Below are 18,589 nucleotides of genomic sequence, written 5' to 3'. Positions count from 1 at the left end.
TGTTTAATGTGAGGGAGTGTTTATTGTGAGGGAGTGTTTATTGTGAGGGAGTGTTTAATGTGAGGGAGTGTTTATTGTGAGGGAGTGTTTAATGTGAGGGAGTGTTTATTGTGAGGGAGTGTTTAATGTGAGTGAGTGTATAATGTGAGGGAGTGTTTATTGTGAGGGAGTGTTTATTGTGAGGGAGTGTTTATTGTGAGGGAGTGTATAATGTGAGGGAGTGTTTATTGTGAGGGAGTGTTTAATGTGAGTGAGTGTTTATTGTGAGGGAGTGTTTATTGTGAGTGAGTGTTTATTGTGAGGGAGTGTTTATTGTGAGGGAGTGTTTAATGTGAGGGAGTGTTTATTGTGAGGGAGTGTTTAATGTGAGTGAGTGTATCATGAGAGTGTTTATTGTGAGGGAGTGTTTATTGTGAGTGAGTGTTTATTGTGAGGGAGTGTTTATTGTGAGGGAGTGTTTAATGTGAGGGAGTGTTTATTGTGAGGGAGTGTTTATTGTGAGTGAGTGTTTAATGTGAGTGAGTGTATCATGAGAGTGTTTATTGTGAGGGAGTGTTTAATGTGAGTGAGTGTATCATGAGAGTGTTTATTGTGAGTGAGTGTTTATTGTGAGGGAGTGTTTATTGTGAGTGAGTGTATCATGAGAGTGTTTAATGTGAGGGAGTGTTTATTGTGAGTGAGTGTTTATTGTGAGTGAGTGTTTAATTTGAGTGAGTGTTTAATGTGAGTGTGTATTGTGAGTGAGTGTTTAATGTGAGTGAGTGTTTAATGTGAGTGTTTAATGTGAGTGTTTAATGTGAGTGAGTGTTTAATGTGAGTGAGTGTTTAATGTGAGTGTTTATTGTGAGTGAGTGTTTATTGTGAGTATTTATTGTGAGTGAGTGTTTAATGTGAGTGAGTGTATCATGAGAGTGTTTAATGTGAGTGAGTGTTTATTGTGAGTGAGTATTTATTGTGAGTGAGTGTTTAATATGAGCGAGTGTTTATTGTGAGTGAGTGTTTAATGTGAGTGTGTGTTTAATGTGAGTGTTTATTGTGAGTGAGTGTTTATTGTGAGTGAGTGTTTAATGTGAGTGAGTGTTGAATGTGAGTATTTATTGTGAGTGAGTGCTTAATGTAAGTGTTTTTTGTGAGTGAGTGTTTATTGTGAGTGAGTGTTAAATGTGAGTGTGTTTATTGTGAGTGAGTTTTTAATGTGAGTGAGTGTTTAATGTGAGTGAGTGTTTAATGTGAGTGAGTGTTTATTGTGAGTGAGTGTTTAATGTGAGTGAGAGTTTATTGTGAGTGAGTGTTTAATGTGAGGGAGTGTTTATTGTGAGGGAGTGTTTATTGTGAGTGAGTGTTTATTGTGAGTGAGGGTTTATTGTGAGGGAGTGTTTAATGTGAGGGAGTGTTTATTGTGAGGGAGTGTTTAATGTGAGGGAGTGTTTAATGTGAGGGAGTGTTTATTGTGAGGGAGTGTTTAATGTGAGGGAGTGTTTATTGTGAGTGTTTAATGTGAGTGAGTGTATAATGTGAGGGAGTGTTTATTGTGAGGGAGTGTTTATTGTGAGGGAGTGTATAATGTGAGGGAGTGTTTATTGTGAGGGAGTGTTTATTGTGAGGGAGTGTTTAATGTGAGTGAGTGTTTATTGTGAGGGAGTGTTTATTGTGAGTGAGTGTTTATTGTGAGGGAGTGTTTATTGTGAGGGAGTGTGTATTGTGAGGGAGTGTTTATTGTGAGGGAGTGTTTAATGTGAGTGAGTGTATCATGAGAGTGTTTATTGTGAGGGAGTGTTTATTGTGAGTGAGTGTTTATTGTGAGGGAGTGTTTAATGTGAGGGAGTGTTTATTGTGAGGGAGTGTTCATTGTGAGGGAGTGTTTAATGTGAGTGAGTGTATCATGAGAGTGTTTATTGTGAGGGAGTGTTTAATGTGAGTGAGTGTTTATTGTGAGGGAGTGTTTATTGTGAGGGAGTGTTTAATGTGAGTGAGTGTATCATGAGAGTGTTTATTGTGAGGGAGTGTTTATTGTGAGTGAGTGTTTATTGTGAGGGAGTGTTTATTGTGAGTGAGTGTATCATGAGAGTGTTTAATGTGAGGGAGTGTTTATTGTGAGTGAGTGTTTATTGTGAGTGAGTGTTTAATGTGAGTGAGTGTTTAATGTGAGTGAGTGTTTATTGTGAGTGAGTGTTTATTGTGAGTCAGTGTTTAATGTGAGTGAGTGTTTATTGTGAGTGTTTATTGTGAGTGAGTGTTTATTGTGAGTGAGTGTTTAATGTGAGTGAGTGTTTATTGTGAGTGAGTGTTTAATGTGAGTGTTTATTGTGAGTGAGTGTTTATTGTGAGTATTTATTGTGAGTGAGTGTTTAATGTGAGTGAGTGTATCATGAGAGTGTTTAATGTGAGTGAGTGTTTATTGTGAGTGAGTATTTATTGTGAGTGAGTGTTTAATATGAGCGAGTGTTTATTGTGAGTGAATGTTTAATGTGAGTGAGTGTTTAATGTGAGTGAGTGTTGAATGTGAGTATTTATTGTGAGTGAGTGTTTAATGTAAGTGTTTATTGTGAGTGAGTGTTTATTGTGAGTGAGTGTTAAATGTGAGTGTGTTTATTGTGAGTGAGTGTTTAATGTGAGTGAGTGTTTAATGTGAGTGAGTGTTTATTGTGAGTGAGTGTTTAATGTGAGTGTGTGTTTATTGTGAGTGAGTGCTTATTGTGAGTGAGTGTTTCATGTGAGTGAGTGTTTATTGTGAGTGAGTGTTTAATGTGAGAGTGTTTTTTGTGAGTGAGTGTTTAATGTGAGTGTGTGTTTAATGTGAGTGAGTGTTTAATGTGAGTGAGTGTTTAACGTGAGTGAGTGTTTATTGTGAGTGATTGTTTCATGTGAGTGAGTGTCTATTGTGAGTGAGGGTTTAATGTGAGTGTTTATTGTGAGGGAGTGTTTATTGTGAGTGAGTGTTTATTGTGAGTGAGGGCTTATTGTGAGGGAGTGTTTAATGTGAGGGAGTGTTTATTGTGAGGGAGTGTTTATTGTGAGTGAGTGTTTATTGTGAGTGAGGGTTTATTGTGAGGGAGTGTTTAATGTGAGGGAGTGTTTAATGTGAGGGAGTGTTTATTGTGAGGGAGTGTTTATTGTGAGGGAGTGTTTAATGTGAGGGAGTGTTTATTGTGAGGGAGTGTTTAATGTGAGGGGAGTGTTTATTGTGAGGGAGTGTTTAATGTGAGTGAGTGTATAATGTGAGGGAGTGTTTATTGTGAGGGAGTGTTTATTGTGAGGGAGTGTTTATTGTGAGGGAGTGTATAATGTGAGGGAGTGTTTATTGTGAGGGAGTGTTTAATGTGAGTGAGTGTTTATTGTGAGGGAGTGTTTATTGTGAGTGAGTGTTTATTGTGAGGGAGTGTTTATTGTGAGGGAGTGTTTAATGTGAGGGAGTGTTTATTGTGAGGGAGTGTTTAATGTGAGTGAGTGTATCATGAGAGTGTTTATTGTGAGGGAGTGTTTATTGTGAGTGAGTGTTTATTGTGAGGGAGTGTTTATTGTGAGGGAGTGTTTAATGTGAGGGAGTGTTTATTGTGAGGGAGTGTTTATTGTGAGTGAGTGTTTAATGTGAGTGAGTGTATCATGAGAGTGTTTATTGTGAGGGAGTGTTTAATGTGAGTGAGTGTATCATGAGAGTGTTTATTGTGAGGGAGTGTTTATTGTGAGTGAGTGTTTATTGTGAGGGAGTGTTTATTGTGAGTGAGTGTATCATGAGAGTGTTTAATGTGAGGGAGTGTTTATTGTGAGTGAGTGTTTATTGTGAGTGAGTGTTTATTGTGAGTGAGTGTTTAATTTGAGTGAGTGTTTAATGTGAGTGTGTATTGTGAGTGAGTGTTTAATGTGAGTGAGTGTTTAATGTGAGTGTTTAATGTGAGTGTTTAATGTGAGTGAGTGTTTAATGTGAGTGAGTGTTTAATGTGAGTGTTTATTGTGAGTGAGTGTTTATTGTGAGTATTTATTGTGAGTGAGTGTTTAATGTGAGTGAGTGTATCATGAGAGTGTTTAATGTGAGTGAGTGTTTATTGTGAGTGAGTATTTATTGTGAGTGAGTGTTTAATATGAGCGAGTGTTTATTGTGAGTGAGTGTTTAATGTGAGTGTGTGTTTAATGTGAGTGTTTATTGTGAGTGAGTGTTTATTGTGAGTGAGTGTTTAATGTGAGTGAGTGTTTAATGTGAGTGTTTATTGTGAGTGAGTGTTTAATGTGAGTGAGTGTTTAATGTGAGTGAGTGTTGAATGTGAGTATTTATTGTGAGTGAGTGCTTAATGTAAGTGTTTATTGTGAGTGAGTGTTTATTGTGAGTGAGTGTTAAATGTGAGTGTGTTTATTGTGAGTGAGTTTTTAATGTGAGTGAGTGTTTAATGTGAGTGAGTGTTTAATGTGAGTGAGTGTTTATTGTGAGTGAGTGTTTAATGTGAGTGAGTGCTTATTGTGAGTGAGTGTTTCATGTGAGTGAGTGTTTATTGTGAGTGAGTGTTTAATGTGAGAGTGTTTTTTGTGAGTGAGTGTTAAATGTGAGTGTGTTTATTGTGAGTGAGTTTTTAATGTGAGTGAGTGTTTAATGTGAGTGAGTGTTTAATGTGAGTGAGTGTTTATTGTGAGTGAGTGTTTAATGTGAGTGAGAGTTTATTGTGAGTGAGTGTTTATTGTGAGTGAGTGCTTATTGTGAGTGAGTGTTTCATGTGAGTGAGTGTTTATTGTGAGTGAGTGTTCAATGTGAGAGTGTTTTTTGTGAGTGAGTGTTTTTTGTGAGTGAGTGTTTCATGTGAGTGAGTGTTTAATGTGAGTGAGTGTTTATTGTGAGTGAGTGTTTAATGTGAGTGTGTGTTTAATGTGAGTGTGTGTTTAATGTGAGTGAGTGTTTAATGTGAGTGATTGTTTCATGTGAGTGAGTGTCTATTGTGAGTGAGGGTTTAATGTGAGCGTTTATTGTGAGTGAGGGTTTAATGTGAGTGAATGTTTATTGTGAGTGAGCGTTTAGTGTGAGTGAGCGTTTATTTTGAGTCAGTATTTAGTGTGAGTGAGTGTTTATTGTGAGTGAGGGTTAATGTGAGTGAGTGTTTATTCTCAGTGAGCGTTTAATGAGAGTGAGTGTTTATTGTGAGTGAGTGTTTAATGCGAGTGAGCGTTTAGTGTGAGTGAGCGTTTATTTTGAGTCAGTATTTAGTGTGAGTGAGTGTTTATTGTGAGTGAGCGTTTAATGAGAGTGAGCGTTTAATAAGAGTGAGTGTTTATTGTGAGTGAGTGTTTATTGTGAGTGAGTGTTTAATGCGAGTGAGCGTTTAGTGTGAGTGAGCGTTTAATGCGAGTGATTGTTTATTCTGAGTGAGCGTTTAATGAGAGTGTTTATTGTGAGTGATTGTTTAATGCAAGTGAGTGTTTATTGTGTGAGTGTTTATTTTCAGTGAGTGTTTAATGCGAGTGATTGTTTAATGCAAGTGAGTGTTTATTGTGTGAGTGTTTATTGTGAGTGCGTGTTTAATGTGAGTGAGTGTTTATTGTGAGTGAGTGTTTAATGTGAGTGTTTATTGTGAGTGAGTGTTTAATGTGAGTGAGTGTTTATTGTGAGTGTGTTTAATGTGAGTGAGTTTTTAATGTGAGTATTTATTGTGAGTGAGTGTTTAATGTGAGTGAGTGTTTAATGTGAATGTTTAATGTGAGTGAGTGTTTATTGTGAGTGAGTGTTTATTGTGAGTGAGTGTTTATTGTGAGTGAGTGTTAAATGTGAGAGTGTTTAATGTGAGTGAGTTTTTAATGTGAGTGAGTGTTTAATGTGAGTGAGTGTTTAATGTGAGTGAGTGTTTATTGTGAGTGAGTGTTTCATGTGAGTGAGTGTTTCTTGTGAGTGAGTGTTTAATGTGAGAGTGTTTATTGTGAGTGAGTGTTTATTGTGAGTGAGTGTTTATTGTGAGTGAGTGTTTAATGTGAGTGTGTGTTTATTGTGAGTGAGGGTTTCATGTGAGTGAGTGTTTATTGTGAGTGAGCGTTTATTGTGAGTGAGCGTTTATTTTGAGTCAGTATTTAGTGTGAGTGAGTGTTTATTGTGAGTGAGGGTTTAATGTGAGTGAGTGTTTAATGTCAGTGAGTGTTTAATGCGAGTGAGCGTTTAGTGTGAGTGAGCATTTATTTTGAGTCAGTATTTAGTGTGAGTGAGTGTTTATTGTGAGTGAGTGTTTATTGTGAGTGAGTGTTTAATAAGAGTGAGTGTTTATTGTGAGTGAGTGTTTATTGTGACTGAGTGTTTGTTGTGAGTGAGTGTTTAATGTGAGTGAGTGTTTAATGTGAGTGAGTGTTTATTGTGAGTGAGTGTTTGTTGTGAGTGAGTGTTTAATGTTAGTGAGTGTTTATTGTGAGTGAGTGTTTATTGTGAGTGAGTGTTTATTGTGAGTGAGTGTTAAATGTGAGTGTGTTTAATGTGTGAGTTTTTAATGTGAGTATTTATTGTGAGTGAGTGTTTAATGTGAGTGAGTGTTTAATGTGAATGTTTAATGTGAGTGAGTGTTTATTGTGAGTGAGTGTTTATTGTGAGTGAGTGTTTATTGTGAGTGAGTGTTAAATGTGAGTGTGTTTAATGTGAGTGAGTATTTAATGTGAGTGAGTGTTTAATGTGAGTGTGTGTTTATTGTGAGTGAGTGTTTCATGTGAGTGAGTGTTTATTGTGAGTGAGTGTTTAATGTGAGAGTGTTTATTGTGAGTGAGTGTTTATTGTGAGTGAGTGTTTATTGTGAGTGAGTGTTTAATGTGAGTGTGTGTTTATTGTGAGTGAGGGTTTCATGTGAGTGTGTGTTTATTGTGAGTGAGCGTTTATTGTGAGTGAGCGTTTATTTTGAGTCAGTATTTAGTGTGAGTGAGGGTTTAATGTGAGTGAGTGTTTAATGTCAGTGAGTGTTTAATGCGAGTGAGCGTTTAGTGTGAGTGAGCATTTATTTTGAGTCAGTATTTAGTGTGAGTGAGTGTTTATTGTGAGTGAGTGTTTATTCTGAGTGAGCGTTTAATAAGAGTGAGTGTTTATTGTGAGTGAGTGTTTATTGTGAGTGAGTGTTTGTTGTGAGTGAGTGTTTAATGTGAGTGAGTGTTTATTGTGAGTGAGTGTTTATTGTGAGTGAGTGTTTAATGTTAGTGAGTGTTTATTGTGAGCGAGTGTTTATTGTGAGCGAGTGTTTATTGTGAGTGAGTGTTTATTGTGAGTGAGTGTTTAATGTGAGTGAGTGTTTAATGTGAGTGAGCGTTTAGTGTGAGTGAGCATTTATTTTGAGTCAGTATTTAGTGTGAGTGAGTGTTTATTGTGAGTGAGTGTTTATTCTGAGTGTGCGTTTAATAAGAGTGAGTGTTTATTGTGAGTGAGTGTTTATTGTGAGTGAGTGATTATTGTGAGTGAGTGATTATTGTGAGTGAGTGTTTGTTGTGAGTGAGTGTTTAATGTGAGTGAGTGTTTATTGTGAGTGAGTGTTTATTGTGAGGGAGTGTTTATTGTGAGGGAGTGTTTAATGTGAGTGAGTGTTTATTGTGAGGGAGTGTTTATTGTGAGTGAGTGTTTATTGTGAGGGAGTGTTTATTGTGAGGGAGTGTGTATTGTGAGGGAGTGTTTATTGTGAGGGAGTGTTTATTGTGAGGGAGTGTTTAATGTGAGTGAGTGTATCATGAGAGTGTTTATTGTGAGGGAGTGTTTATTGTGAGTGAGTGTTTATTGTGAGGGAGTGTTTAATGTGAGGGAGTGTTTATTGTGAGGGAGTGTTCATTGTGAGGGAGTGTTTAATGTGAGTGAGTGTATCATGAGAGTGTTTATTGTGAGGGAGTGTTTAATGTGAGTGAGTGTTTATTGTGAGGGAGTGTTTATTGTGAGGGAGTGTTTAATGTGAGTGAGTGTATCATGAGAGTGTTTATTGTGAGGGAGTGTTTATTGTGAGTGAGTGTTTATTGTGAGGGAGTGTTTATTGTGAGTGAGTGTATCATGAGAGTGTTTAATGTGAGGGAGTGTTTATTGTGAGTGAGTGTTTATTGTGAGTGAGTGTTTAATGTGAGTGAGTGTTTATTGTGAGTGAGTGTTTATTGTGAGTCAGTGTTTAATGTGAGTGAGTGTTTATTGTGAGTGTTTATTGTGAGTGAGTGTTTATTGTGAGTGAGTGTTTAATGTGAGTGAGTGTTTATTGTGAGTGAGTGTTTATTGTGAGTGAGTGTTTAATGTGAGTGTTTATTGTGAGTGAGTGTTTATTGTGAGTATTTATTGTGAGTGAGTGTTTAATGTGAGTGAGTGTATCATGAGAGTGTTTAATGTGAGTGAGTGTTTATTGTGAGTGAGTATTTATTGTGAGTGAGTGTTTAATATGAGCGAGTGTTTATTGTGAGTGAATGTTTAATGTGAGTGAGTGTTTAATGTGAGTGAGTGTTGAATGTGAGTATTTATTGTGAGTGAGTGTTTAATGTAAGTGTTTATTGTGAGTGAGTGTTTATTGTGAGTGAGTGTTAAATGTGAGTGTGTTTATTGTGAGTGAGTTTTTAATGTGAGTGAGTGTTTAATGTGAGTGAGTGTTTAATGTGAGTGAGTGTTTAATGTGAGTGTGTGTTTATTGTGAGTGAGTGCTTATTGTGAGTGAGTGTTTCATGTGAGTGAGTGTTTATTGTGAGTGAGTGTTTAATGTGAGAGTGTTTTTTGTGAGTGAGTGTTTAATGTGAGTGTGTGTTTAATGTGAGTGAGTGTTTAATGTGAGTGAGTGTTTTACGTGAGTGAGTGTTTATTGTGAGTGATTGTTTCATGTGAGTGAGTGTCTATTGTGAGTGAGGGTTTAATGTGAGTGTTTATTGTGAGGGAGTGTTTATTGTGAGTGAGTGTTTATTGTGAGTGAGGGCTTATTGTGAGGGAGTGTTTAATGTGAGGGAGTGTTTATTGTGAGGGAGTGTTTATTGTGAGTGAGTGTTTATTGTGAGTGAGGGTTTATTGTGAGGGAGTGTTTAATGTGAGGGAGTGTTTAATGTGAGGGAGTGTTTATTGTGAGGGAGTGTTTATTGTGAGGGAGTGTTTAATGTGAGGGAGTGTTTATTGTGAGGGAGTGTTTAATGTGAGGGAGTGTTTATTGTGAGGGAGTGTTTAATGTGAGTGAGTGTATAATGTGAGGGAGTGTTTATTGTGAGGGAGTGTTTATTGTGAGGGAGTGTTTATTGTGAGGGAGTGTATAATGTGAGGGAGTGTTTATTGTGAGGGAGTGTTTAATGTGAGTGAGTGTTTATTGTGAGGGAGTGTTTATTGTGAGTGAGTGTTTATTGTGAGGGAGTGTTTATTGTGAGGGAGTGTTTAATGTGAGGGAGTGTTTATTGTGAGGGAGTGTTTAATGTGAGTGAGTGTATCATGAGAGTGTTTATTGTGAGGGAGTGTTTATTGTGAGTGAGTGTTTATTGTGAGGGAGTGTTTATTGTGAGGGAGTGTTTATTGTGAGTGAGTGTATCATGAGAGTGTTTATTGTGAGGGAGTGTTTAATGTGAGTGAGTGTATCATGAGAGTGTTTATTGTGAGGGAGTGTTTATTGTGAGTGAGTGTTTATTGTGAGGGAGTGTTTATTGTGAGTGAGTGTATCATGAGAGTGTTTATTGTGAGTGAGTGTTTATTGTGAGTGAGTGTTTATTGTGAGTGAGTGTTTAATTTGAGTGAGTGTTTAATGTGAGTGTGTATTGTGAGTGAGTGTTTAATGTGAGTGAGTGTTTAATGTGAGTGTTTAATGTGAGTGTTTAATGTGAGTGAGTGTTTAATGTGAGTGAGTGTTTATTGTGAGTGAGTGTTTATTGTGAGTCAGTGTTTAATGTGAGTGAGTGTTTATTGTGAGTGTTTATTGTGAGTGAGTGTTTATTGTGAGTGAGTGTTTAATGTGAGTGAGTGTTTAATGTGAGTGTTTATTGTGAGTGAGTGTTTATTGTGAGTATTTATTGTGAGTGAGTGTTTAATGTGAGTGAGTGTATCATGAGAGTGTTTAATGTGAGTGAGTGTTTATTGTGAGTGAGTATTTATTGTGAGTGAGTGTTTAATATGAGCGAGTGTTTATTGTGAGTGAGTGTTTAATGTGAGTGTGTGTTTAATGTGAGTGTTTATTGTGAGTGAGTGTTTATTGTGAGTGAGTGTTTAATGTGAGTGAGTGTTTAATGTGAGTGAGTGTTGAATGTGAGTATTTATTGTGAGTGAGTGCTTAATGTAAGTGTTTATTGTGAGTGAGTGTTTATTGTGAGTGAGTGTTAAATGTGAGTGTGTTTATTGTGAGTGAGTTTTTAATGTGAGTGAGTGTTTAATGTGAGTGAGTGTTTAATGTGAGTGAGTGTTTATTGTGAGTGAGTGTTTAATGTGAGTGAGAGTTTATTGTGAGTGAGTGTTTAATGTGAGTGTGTGTTTATTGTGAGTGAGTGCTTATTGTGAGTGAGTGTTTCATGTGAGTGAGTGTTTATTGTGAGTGAGTGTTTAATGTGAGAGTGTTTTTTGTGAGTGAGTGTTTTTTGTGAGTGAGTGTTTAATGTGAGTGAGTGTTTATTGTGAGTGAGTGTTTAATGTGAGTGTGTGTTTAATGTGAGTGTGTGTTTAATGTGAGTGAGTGTTTAATGTGAGTGAGTGTTTAACGTGAGTGAGTGTTTATTGTGAGTGATTGTTTCATGTGAGTGAGTGTCTATTGTGAGTGAGGGTTTAATGTGAGTGTTTATTGTGAGTGAGGGTTTAATGTGAGTGAATGTTTATTGTGAGTGAGCGTTTAGTGTGAGTGAGCGTTTATTTTGAGTCAGTATTTAGTGTGAGTGAGTGTTTATTGTGAGTGAGGGTTAATGTGAGTGAGTGTTTATTCTCAGTGAGCGTTTAATGAGAGTGAGTGTTTATTGTGAGTGAGTGTTTAATGCGAGTGAGCGTTTAGTGTGAGTGAGCGTTTATTTTGAGTCAGTATTTAGTGTGAGTGAGTGTTTATTGTGAGTGAGCGTTTAATGAGAGTGAGCGTTTAATATGAGTGAGTGTTTATTGTGAGTGAGTGTTTATTGTGAGTGAGTGTTTAATGCGAGTGAGCGTTTAGTGTGAGTGAGCGTTTAATGCGAGTGATTGTTTATTCTGAGTGAGCGTTTAATGAGAGTGTTTATTGTGAGTGATTGTTTAATGCAAGTGAGTGTTTATTGTGTGAGTGTTTATTTTCAGTGAGTGTTTAATGCGAGTGATTGTTTAATGCAAGTGAGTGTTTATTGTGTGAGTGTTTATTGTGAGTGAGTGTTTAATGTGAGTGAGTGTTTATTGTGAGTGAGTGTTTAATGTGAGTGTTTATTGTGAGTGAGTGTTTAATGTGAGTGAGTGTTTATTGTGAGTGAGTGTTTATTGTGAGTGAGTGTTTATTGTGAGTGAGTGTTTATTGTGAGTGTGTTTAATGTGAGTGAGTTTTTAATGTGAGTATTTATTGTGAGTGAGTGTTTAATGTGAGTGAATGTTTAATGTGAATGTTTAATGTGAGTGAGTGTTTATTGTGAGTGAGTGTTTATTGTGAGTGAGTGTTTATTGTGAGTGAGTGTTAAATGTGAGAGTGTTTAATGTGAGTGAGTTTTTAATGTGAGTGAGTGTTTAATGTGAGTGAGTGTTTAATGTGAGTGAGTGTTTATTGTGAGTGAGTGTTTCATGTGAGTGAGTGTTTCTTGTGAGTGAGTGTTTAATGTGAGAGTGTTTATTGTGAGTGAGTGTTTATTGTGAGTGAGTGTTTATTGTGAGTGAGTGTTTAATGTGAGTGTGTGTTTATTGTGAGTGAGGGTTTCATGTGAGTGAGTGTTTATTGTGAGTGAGCGTTTATTGTGAGTGAGCGTTTATTTTGAGTCAGTATTTAGTGTGAGTGAGTGTTTATTGTGAGTGAGGGTTTAATGTGAGTGAGTGTTTAATGTCAGTGAGTGTTTAATGCGAGTGAGCGTTTAGTGTGAGTGAGCATTTATTTTGAGTCAGTATTTAGTGTGAGTGAGTGTTTATTGTGAGTGAGTGTTTATTGTGAGTGAGTGTTTAATAAGAGTGAGTGTTTATTGTGAGTGAGTGTTTATTGTGAGTGAGTGTTTGTTGTGAGTGAGTGTTTAATGTGAGTGAGTGTTTAATGTGAGTGAGTGTTTATTGTGAGTGAGTGTTTGTTGTGAGTGAGTGTTTAATGTTAGTGAGTGTTTATTGTGAGTGAGTGTTTATTGTGAGTGAGTGTTTATTGTGAGTGAGTGTTAAATGTGAGTGTGTTTAATGTGTGAGTTTTTAATGTGAGTATTTATTGTGAGTGAGTGTTTAATGTGAGTGAGTGTTTAATGTGAATGTTTAATGTGAGTGAGTGTTTATTGTGAGTGAGTGTTTATTGTGAGTGAGTGTTTATTGTGAGTGAGTGTTAAATGTGAGTGTGTTTAATGTGAGTGAGTGTTTAATGTGAGTGAGTGTTTAATGTGAGTGTGTGTTTATTGTGAGTGAGTGTTTCATGTGAGTGAGTGTTTATTGTGAGTGAGTGTTTAATGTGAGAGTGTTTATTGTGAGTGAGTGTTTATTGTGAGTGAGTGTTTATTGTGAGTGAGTGTTTAATGTGAGTGTGTGTTTATTGTGAGTGAGGGTTTCATGTGAGTGTGTGTTTATTGTGAGTGAGCGTTTATTGTGAGTGAGCGTTTATTTTGAGTCAGTATTTAGTGTGAGTGAGGGTTTAATGTGAGTGAGTGTTTAATGTCAGTGAGTGTTTAATGCGAGTGAGCGTTTAGTGTGAGTGAGCATTTATTTTGAGTCAGTATTTAGTGTGAGTGAGTGTTTATTGTGAGTGAGTGTTTATTCTGAGTGAGCGTTTAATAAGAGTGAGTGTTTATTGTGAGTGAGTGTTTATTGTGAGTGAGTGTTTGTTGTGAGTGAGTGTTTAATGTGAGTGAGTGTTTATTGTGAGTGAGTGTTTATTGTGAGTGAGTGTTTAATGTTAGCGAGTGTTTATTGTGAGCGAGTGTTTATTGTGAGCGAGTGTTTATTGTGAGCGAGTGTTTATTGTGAGTGAGTGTTTAATGTGAGTGAGTGTTTAATGTGAGTGAGCGTTTAGTGTGAGTGAGCATTTATTTTGAGTCAGTATTTAGTGTGAGTGAGTGTTTATTGTGAGTGAGTGTTTATTCTGAGTGAGCGTTTAATAAGAGTGAGTGTTTATTGTGAGTGAGTGTTTATTGTGAGTGAGTGATTATTGTGAGTGAGTGATTATTGTGAGTGAGTGTTTGTTGTGAGTGAGTGTTTAATGTGAGTGAGTGTTTATTGTGAGTGAGTGTTTATTGTGAGTGAGTGTTTGTTGTGAGTGAGTGTTTCATGTTAGTGAGTGTTTATTGTGAGTGAGTGCTTATTGTGAGTGAGTGTTTATTGTGAGTGAGTGTTTATTGTGAGTGATTGTTTATTGTGAGTGAGTGTTTAATGTGAGTGAGTGTTTAATGTGAGTGAGCTTTTAGTGTGAGTGAGCATTTATTTTGAGTCAGTATTTAGTGTGAGTGTTTATTGTGAGTGAGCGTTTATTCTGAGTGAGCGTTTAATGAGAGTGAGTGTTTATTGTGAGTGAGTGTTTATTGTGAGTGAGTGTTTATTGTGAGTGAGTGTTTATTGCGAGTGAGCGTTTAATGCGAGTGAGTGTTTGTTGTGAGTGAGTATTTAATGTGAGTGAGTGTTTATTTTGAGTGAGTGTTTAGTGTGAGTGAGCGTTTATTGTGAGTGAGTGTTTATTGTGAGTGAGTGTTTAATGCGAGTGAGTGTTTAATGCGAGTGAGTGTTTAATGCGAGTGAGTGTTTAATGTGAGTGAGTGTTTAATGCAAGTGAGCGTTTAGTGTGAGTGAGCATTTATTTTGAGTCAGTATTTAGTGTGAGTGAGTGTTTATTTTGAGTCAGTGTTTAATGCAAGTGAGAATTTATTGTGTGAGTGTTTATTGTGAGTGAGGGTTTATTGTGAGTGAGGGTTTATTGTGAGTGAGGGTTTAATGTGAGTGAATGTTTAACGTGAGTGAGTGTTTAACGCGAGTGAGCATTTAGTGTGAGTGAGGGTTTAATGTGAGTGAGTGTTTATTGTGAGCGAGTGTTTATTGTGAGCGAGTGTTTATTGTGAGTGAGTGTTTTATGTTAGCGAGTGTTTAATGCGAGTGAGTGTTTATTGTGAATGAGTGTTTAATGTGAGTGAGTGTTTATTGTTAAGTGAGTGTTTATTGTGAGTGAGTGTTTAATGCAAGTGAGGATTTATTGTTAAGTGAGTGTTTATTGTGAGCGTGTGTTTAATGCGAGTGAGTGTTTGCGAGTGAGTTTTGATGCAAGTGAGTGTTTGATGTGAGTGAGTCTTTTATGTGGGTGAGTGTTTAATGTGAGTGAGTGTTTCATGTGATTGAGTGCTTATCGTGATTGAGTGCTTCATGTGAGTGTTTATTGTGAGTAAGTGTTTAATGTGAGTATGTTTAATGTGTGCGTGTGTTTAATGTGAGTGAGTGTTTGATGTGAGTGAGTGTTTATTGTAAGTGTTTATTGTGAGTGAGTGTTTAATGTGAGTGAGTGTTTATTGTGAGTGTTCATTGTGAGTGAGTGTTTATTGTGAGTGAGTGTTTAATGTGAGTGAGTGTTCATTGTGAGTGAGTGTTTAGTGTGAGTGAGTGTTTAATGTGAGTGAGTGATTAATGTGACTGAGTGTTTAGTGTGAGTGAGTGTTTAATGTGAGTGAGTGATGAATGTGACTGAGTGTTTATTGTGTGAGTGAGTGTTTATTGTGTGAGTGAGTGTTTATTGTGAGTGAGTGTTTATTGTGAGTGAGTGTTTATTGTGAATGAGCATTTAATGTGAGTGAGTGTTTATTGTGAGCGAATGTTTATTGTGAGTGAGTGTTTATTGTGAATGAGCGTTTAATGTGAGTGAGTGTTTATTGTGAGTGAATGTTTAATGTGAGTGAGCGTTTAATGTGAGTGAGCGCGTAATGCAAGTGAGCATTTAATGCGACTGAATGTTTATTGTGAGTGGGTGTTTAATGTGACTCAGTGTTTAATGCGAGTGAGTGTTTCATGTAAGTGATTAATGTGAGTTAGAGTTTAATGTGATTGTGTGTTTATTGTGAGTGACTGTTTAATGTGAGTGAGTATTTATTGTGAGTGTTTAATGTGAGAGTGTTTAATTTGAGTGAGTGTTTATTGTGAGTGAGTATTTATTATGAGCGAGTGTTTATTGTGAGTGAGTGTTTAATGCAGATCAGTTTTTAATATCAGCAATTTTGTGCGTGAGTGTTTAACGTGAGTGAGTGTTTAACGTGAGTGAGTGTTTGATGTGAGTGAGTGTTTTATGTGAGTAAGTGTTTAATGCGACTGAGTGTTTATTGTGTGAGTGAGCATTTAATGTGCGTGAGTGTTTATTGTGAGTGAGTGTTTAATGTGAGTGAGCGTTTAATGTGAGTGAGTGTTTAATGTGAGTGAACGTTTAATATGAGTGAGCATTTAATGCGAGTGAGCGTTTAATGTGAGTGAGCGTTTAATGTGAGTGAGCGTTTAATGTGAGTGTGTTTAAAGCGAGTGAGTGTTTAAAGCGAGTGAGTGTTTAATGTGAGTGAGCGTTTAATTTGAGTCAGTGTTTAATGCGACTGAGTGTTTAATGCGACTGAGAGTTTATTGTGAGTGAGTGTTTAATGTGAGTGAGTGTTTATTGTGAGTGAGTGTTTGTTGTGAGTGAGTGTTTATTGTGAGTGAGCATTTAATGCGAGTGAGCATTTAATGCGACTGAGTGTTTATTGTGAGTGGGTGTTTAATGTGAATCAGTGTTTAATGTGAGTGAGCGTTTAAAGCGACTGAGTGTTTATTGTGTGAGTGTTTAATGTGAGTGTGTTTAATGTGAGTGAGCGTTTATCACGAGTGAGTGTTTGATGCGAGTGTGTGTTTAATGCGAGTGAGTGTTTAATGTGAGTCAGTGTTTAATGTGAGTGAGCGTTTAATGCGAGTGTGTGTTAAATGTGAGTGAGTGTTTGATGTGGGTGTTTAATGCGAGTCAGTTTTTAATGTAAGTTTTGTGAGTGAGTGTTTAACGTGAGTGAGTGTTCAATGTGAGTGAGCGTTTAACATGAGTGTTTAATGTGAGTGTTTAATGTGAGTGTTTTTGATGTAACTCAGCGTTTAATGTGAGTGTGTGTTTAATGCGAGTGAGTGTTTCATGTAAGTGATTAATGTGAGTTAGAGTTTAATGTGATTGAGTGTTTATTGTGAGTGACTGTTTAATGTGAGTGAGTATTTATTGTGAGTGAGTGTTTAATGTGAGAGTGTTTAATTTGAGTGAGTGTTTAATGTGAGTATTTATTGTGAGCGAGTGTTTATTGTGAGTGAGGGTTTAATGCAGATCAGTTTTTAATATCAGCAATTTTGTGAGTGAGTGTTTAACGTGAGTGAGTGTTTAACGTGAGTGAGTGTTTAATGCGACTGAGTGTTTATTGTGTGAGTGAGCATTTATTGTGAGTGAGTGTTTAATGTGAGTGAGCGTTTAATGTGAGTGAGCGTTTAATGTGAGTGAGTGTTTAATGTGAGTGAACGTTTAATATGAGTGTGTGTTTATTGTGAGTGAATGTTTAATGTGAGTGAGTGTTTAATATGAGTGAGCATTTAATGCGAGTGAGCGTTTAATGTGAGTGAGCGTTTAATGTGAGTGAGCGTTTAATATGAGTGAGTGTTTAAAGCGAGTGAGTGTTTAAAGCGAGTGAGTGTTTAAAGCGAGTGAGTGTTTAATTTGAGTCAGTGTTTAATGCGACTGAGTGTTTAATGCGACTGAGTGTTTATTGTGAGTGAGTGTTTAATGTGAGTGAGTGTTTATTGTGAGTGAGTGTTTGTTGTGAGTAAGCGTTTATTGTGAGTGAGCGTTTAATGCGAGTGAGCATTTAATGCGACTGAGTGTTTATTGTGAGTGGGTGTTTAATGTGAATCAGTGTTTAATGTGAGTGAGCGTTTAATGCGAGTGAGTGTTTAATGTGAGTGTGTGTTAAATGTGAATCAGTGTTTAATGTGAGTGAGCGTTTAATGCGAGTGAGTGTTTAATGTGAGTGTGTGTTAAATGTGAGTGAGTGTTTGATGTGGGTGTTTAATGCGAGTCAGTTTTTAATGTAAGTTTTGTGAGTGAGTGTTTAACGTGAGTGAGTGTTCAATGTGAGTGAGCGTTTAACGTGAGTGAGTGTTTAATGTGAGTGTTTAATGTGAGTGTTTATGATGTAACTCAGCGTTTAATGTGAGTGTGTGTTTAATGTGAGTGAGTGTTTATTGTGAATGTTTAATGTGAGTCAGTTTTTAATGTGAGTAAGTTATGTGCGTGTTTAACGTGAGTGAGCATTTATTGTGAGTGTTTAATGCGAATCAGTGTTTAATGGGAGTAAGTTTTGTGAATGAGTGTTTAACACGAGTGAGCTTTTAACGCGAGTGAGTGTTTAATGTGAGTGAGTGTTTGATGTGAGTGAGTGTGTAATGCGAGTCAGTGTTTAACGCGAATCAGTGTTTAACGCGAATCAGTATTTAACGCGAGTCAGTGTTTAACGCTAGTCAGTGTTTAACCTGAGTCAGTGTTTTACGTGAGTGTGTTTAATGCGAGTGAGTGTTTATCCCGAGTGAGTGTTTTACACGAGTGTTTAACATTTGCTGGGTGTGCCCTCACTGGGAAGGATGATCCGATCACTGGGTTTGAACTGGACTGGTAACTATGGTCCCAGGAGCCAGGACCTTTCACCTGGGCCAGAGCTGCAGAGTCAGAGATCACGGTCTGTCCTCAAAGGAAGGGGAATTCAGACTAATCTATGGGAATATATGTGAGAGGGACAAAATGGAAGCAGGACTCGGCCACTTGGCCCCTCGAGCCTACCCCAGCATTTAAAAGCTTGGTCTGTTTTTGGGCACGACACCATTTTCCATGTCATTTTCCATGGTGCTGCTTTTGAGGGAACTGGAAACAGGAGGGGGCGTCTGTGGCTATGGGAATGTTTGTATCTCCTTGACAGAATTTCTCTCTCTCTCTCTCTCTCTCTGATTGTACCTGCCCACCTCCCCCCCCAGCTGGATTCTGAAGAAACACACCCCAACCTCGATGAGGATGGACATGACGAATACAGTGAGCTGCATATGCCCCTGTGACATGGAGCATGAGATGGAACATCCAACTCTCCTCTTCCCCCACACCTCCCCCTCCTCCCCCACACCTCCCCCTCCTCCCCCACACCTCCCCCTCCTCCCCCACACCTCCCCCTCTCCCCCACACCTCCCCCTCCTCCCCCACACCTCTCCCTCCTCCCCCACACCTCCCCCTCCTCCCCCACACCTCCCCCTCCTCCCCCACACCTCCCCCTCCTCCCCCACACCTCCCCCTCTTCCCCCACACCTCCCCCTCCTCCCCCACACCTCCCCCTCCTCCCCCACACCTCCCCCTCCTCCCCCACACCTCCCCCTCTTCCCCCACACCTCCCCCTCCTCCCCCACACCTCCCCCTCCTCATCTCTCTCCACCTCCTACATCTCTCTGTTTCTCCTCTTCCCCACCCATCCTCCTGTGTTTCCCTCACTGCTGCCCCCTCCCCCTCCTACTCCCCCCTCCTTCACGTACTGTCGTTCCTCTTCTGACTCT

The 18,589-nt window shown here is 37.9% G+C and overlaps 1 protein-coding gene across 4 annotated transcripts in view; it reads left to right on the top strand.

Annotated features, from left to right (window-relative positions):
* The window catches only part of LOC140482465 (anion exchange protein 3-like), a 227,358-nt gene extending 209,189 nt beyond the window's left edge, over nucleotides 1-18,169 (top strand). For all 4 annotated transcript variants that reach the window (XM_072579984.1, XM_072579986.1, XM_072579985.1 and 1 more), the window contains one exon: nucleotides 18,026-18,169. In XM_072579984.1, the coding sequence (XP_072436085.1) occupies nucleotides 18,026-18,103 (78 nt within the window). In that variant the 3' untranslated portion in view covers nucleotides 18,104-18,169. The remainder of the gene's footprint in view (nucleotides 1-18,025) is intronic.
* The last annotated feature ends 420 nt before the right edge of the window (nucleotides 18,170-18,589 follow it).

This window comes from Chiloscyllium punctatum, chromosome 10 (assembly GCF_047496795.1).
Source record: "Chiloscyllium punctatum isolate Juve2018m chromosome 10, sChiPun1.3, whole genome shotgun sequence".
Lineage (NCBI taxonomy): Eukaryota > Metazoa > Chordata > Chondrichthyes > Orectolobiformes > Hemiscylliidae > Chiloscyllium > Chiloscyllium punctatum.
This window is presented reverse-complemented; position numbering and strand designations above follow the sequence as displayed.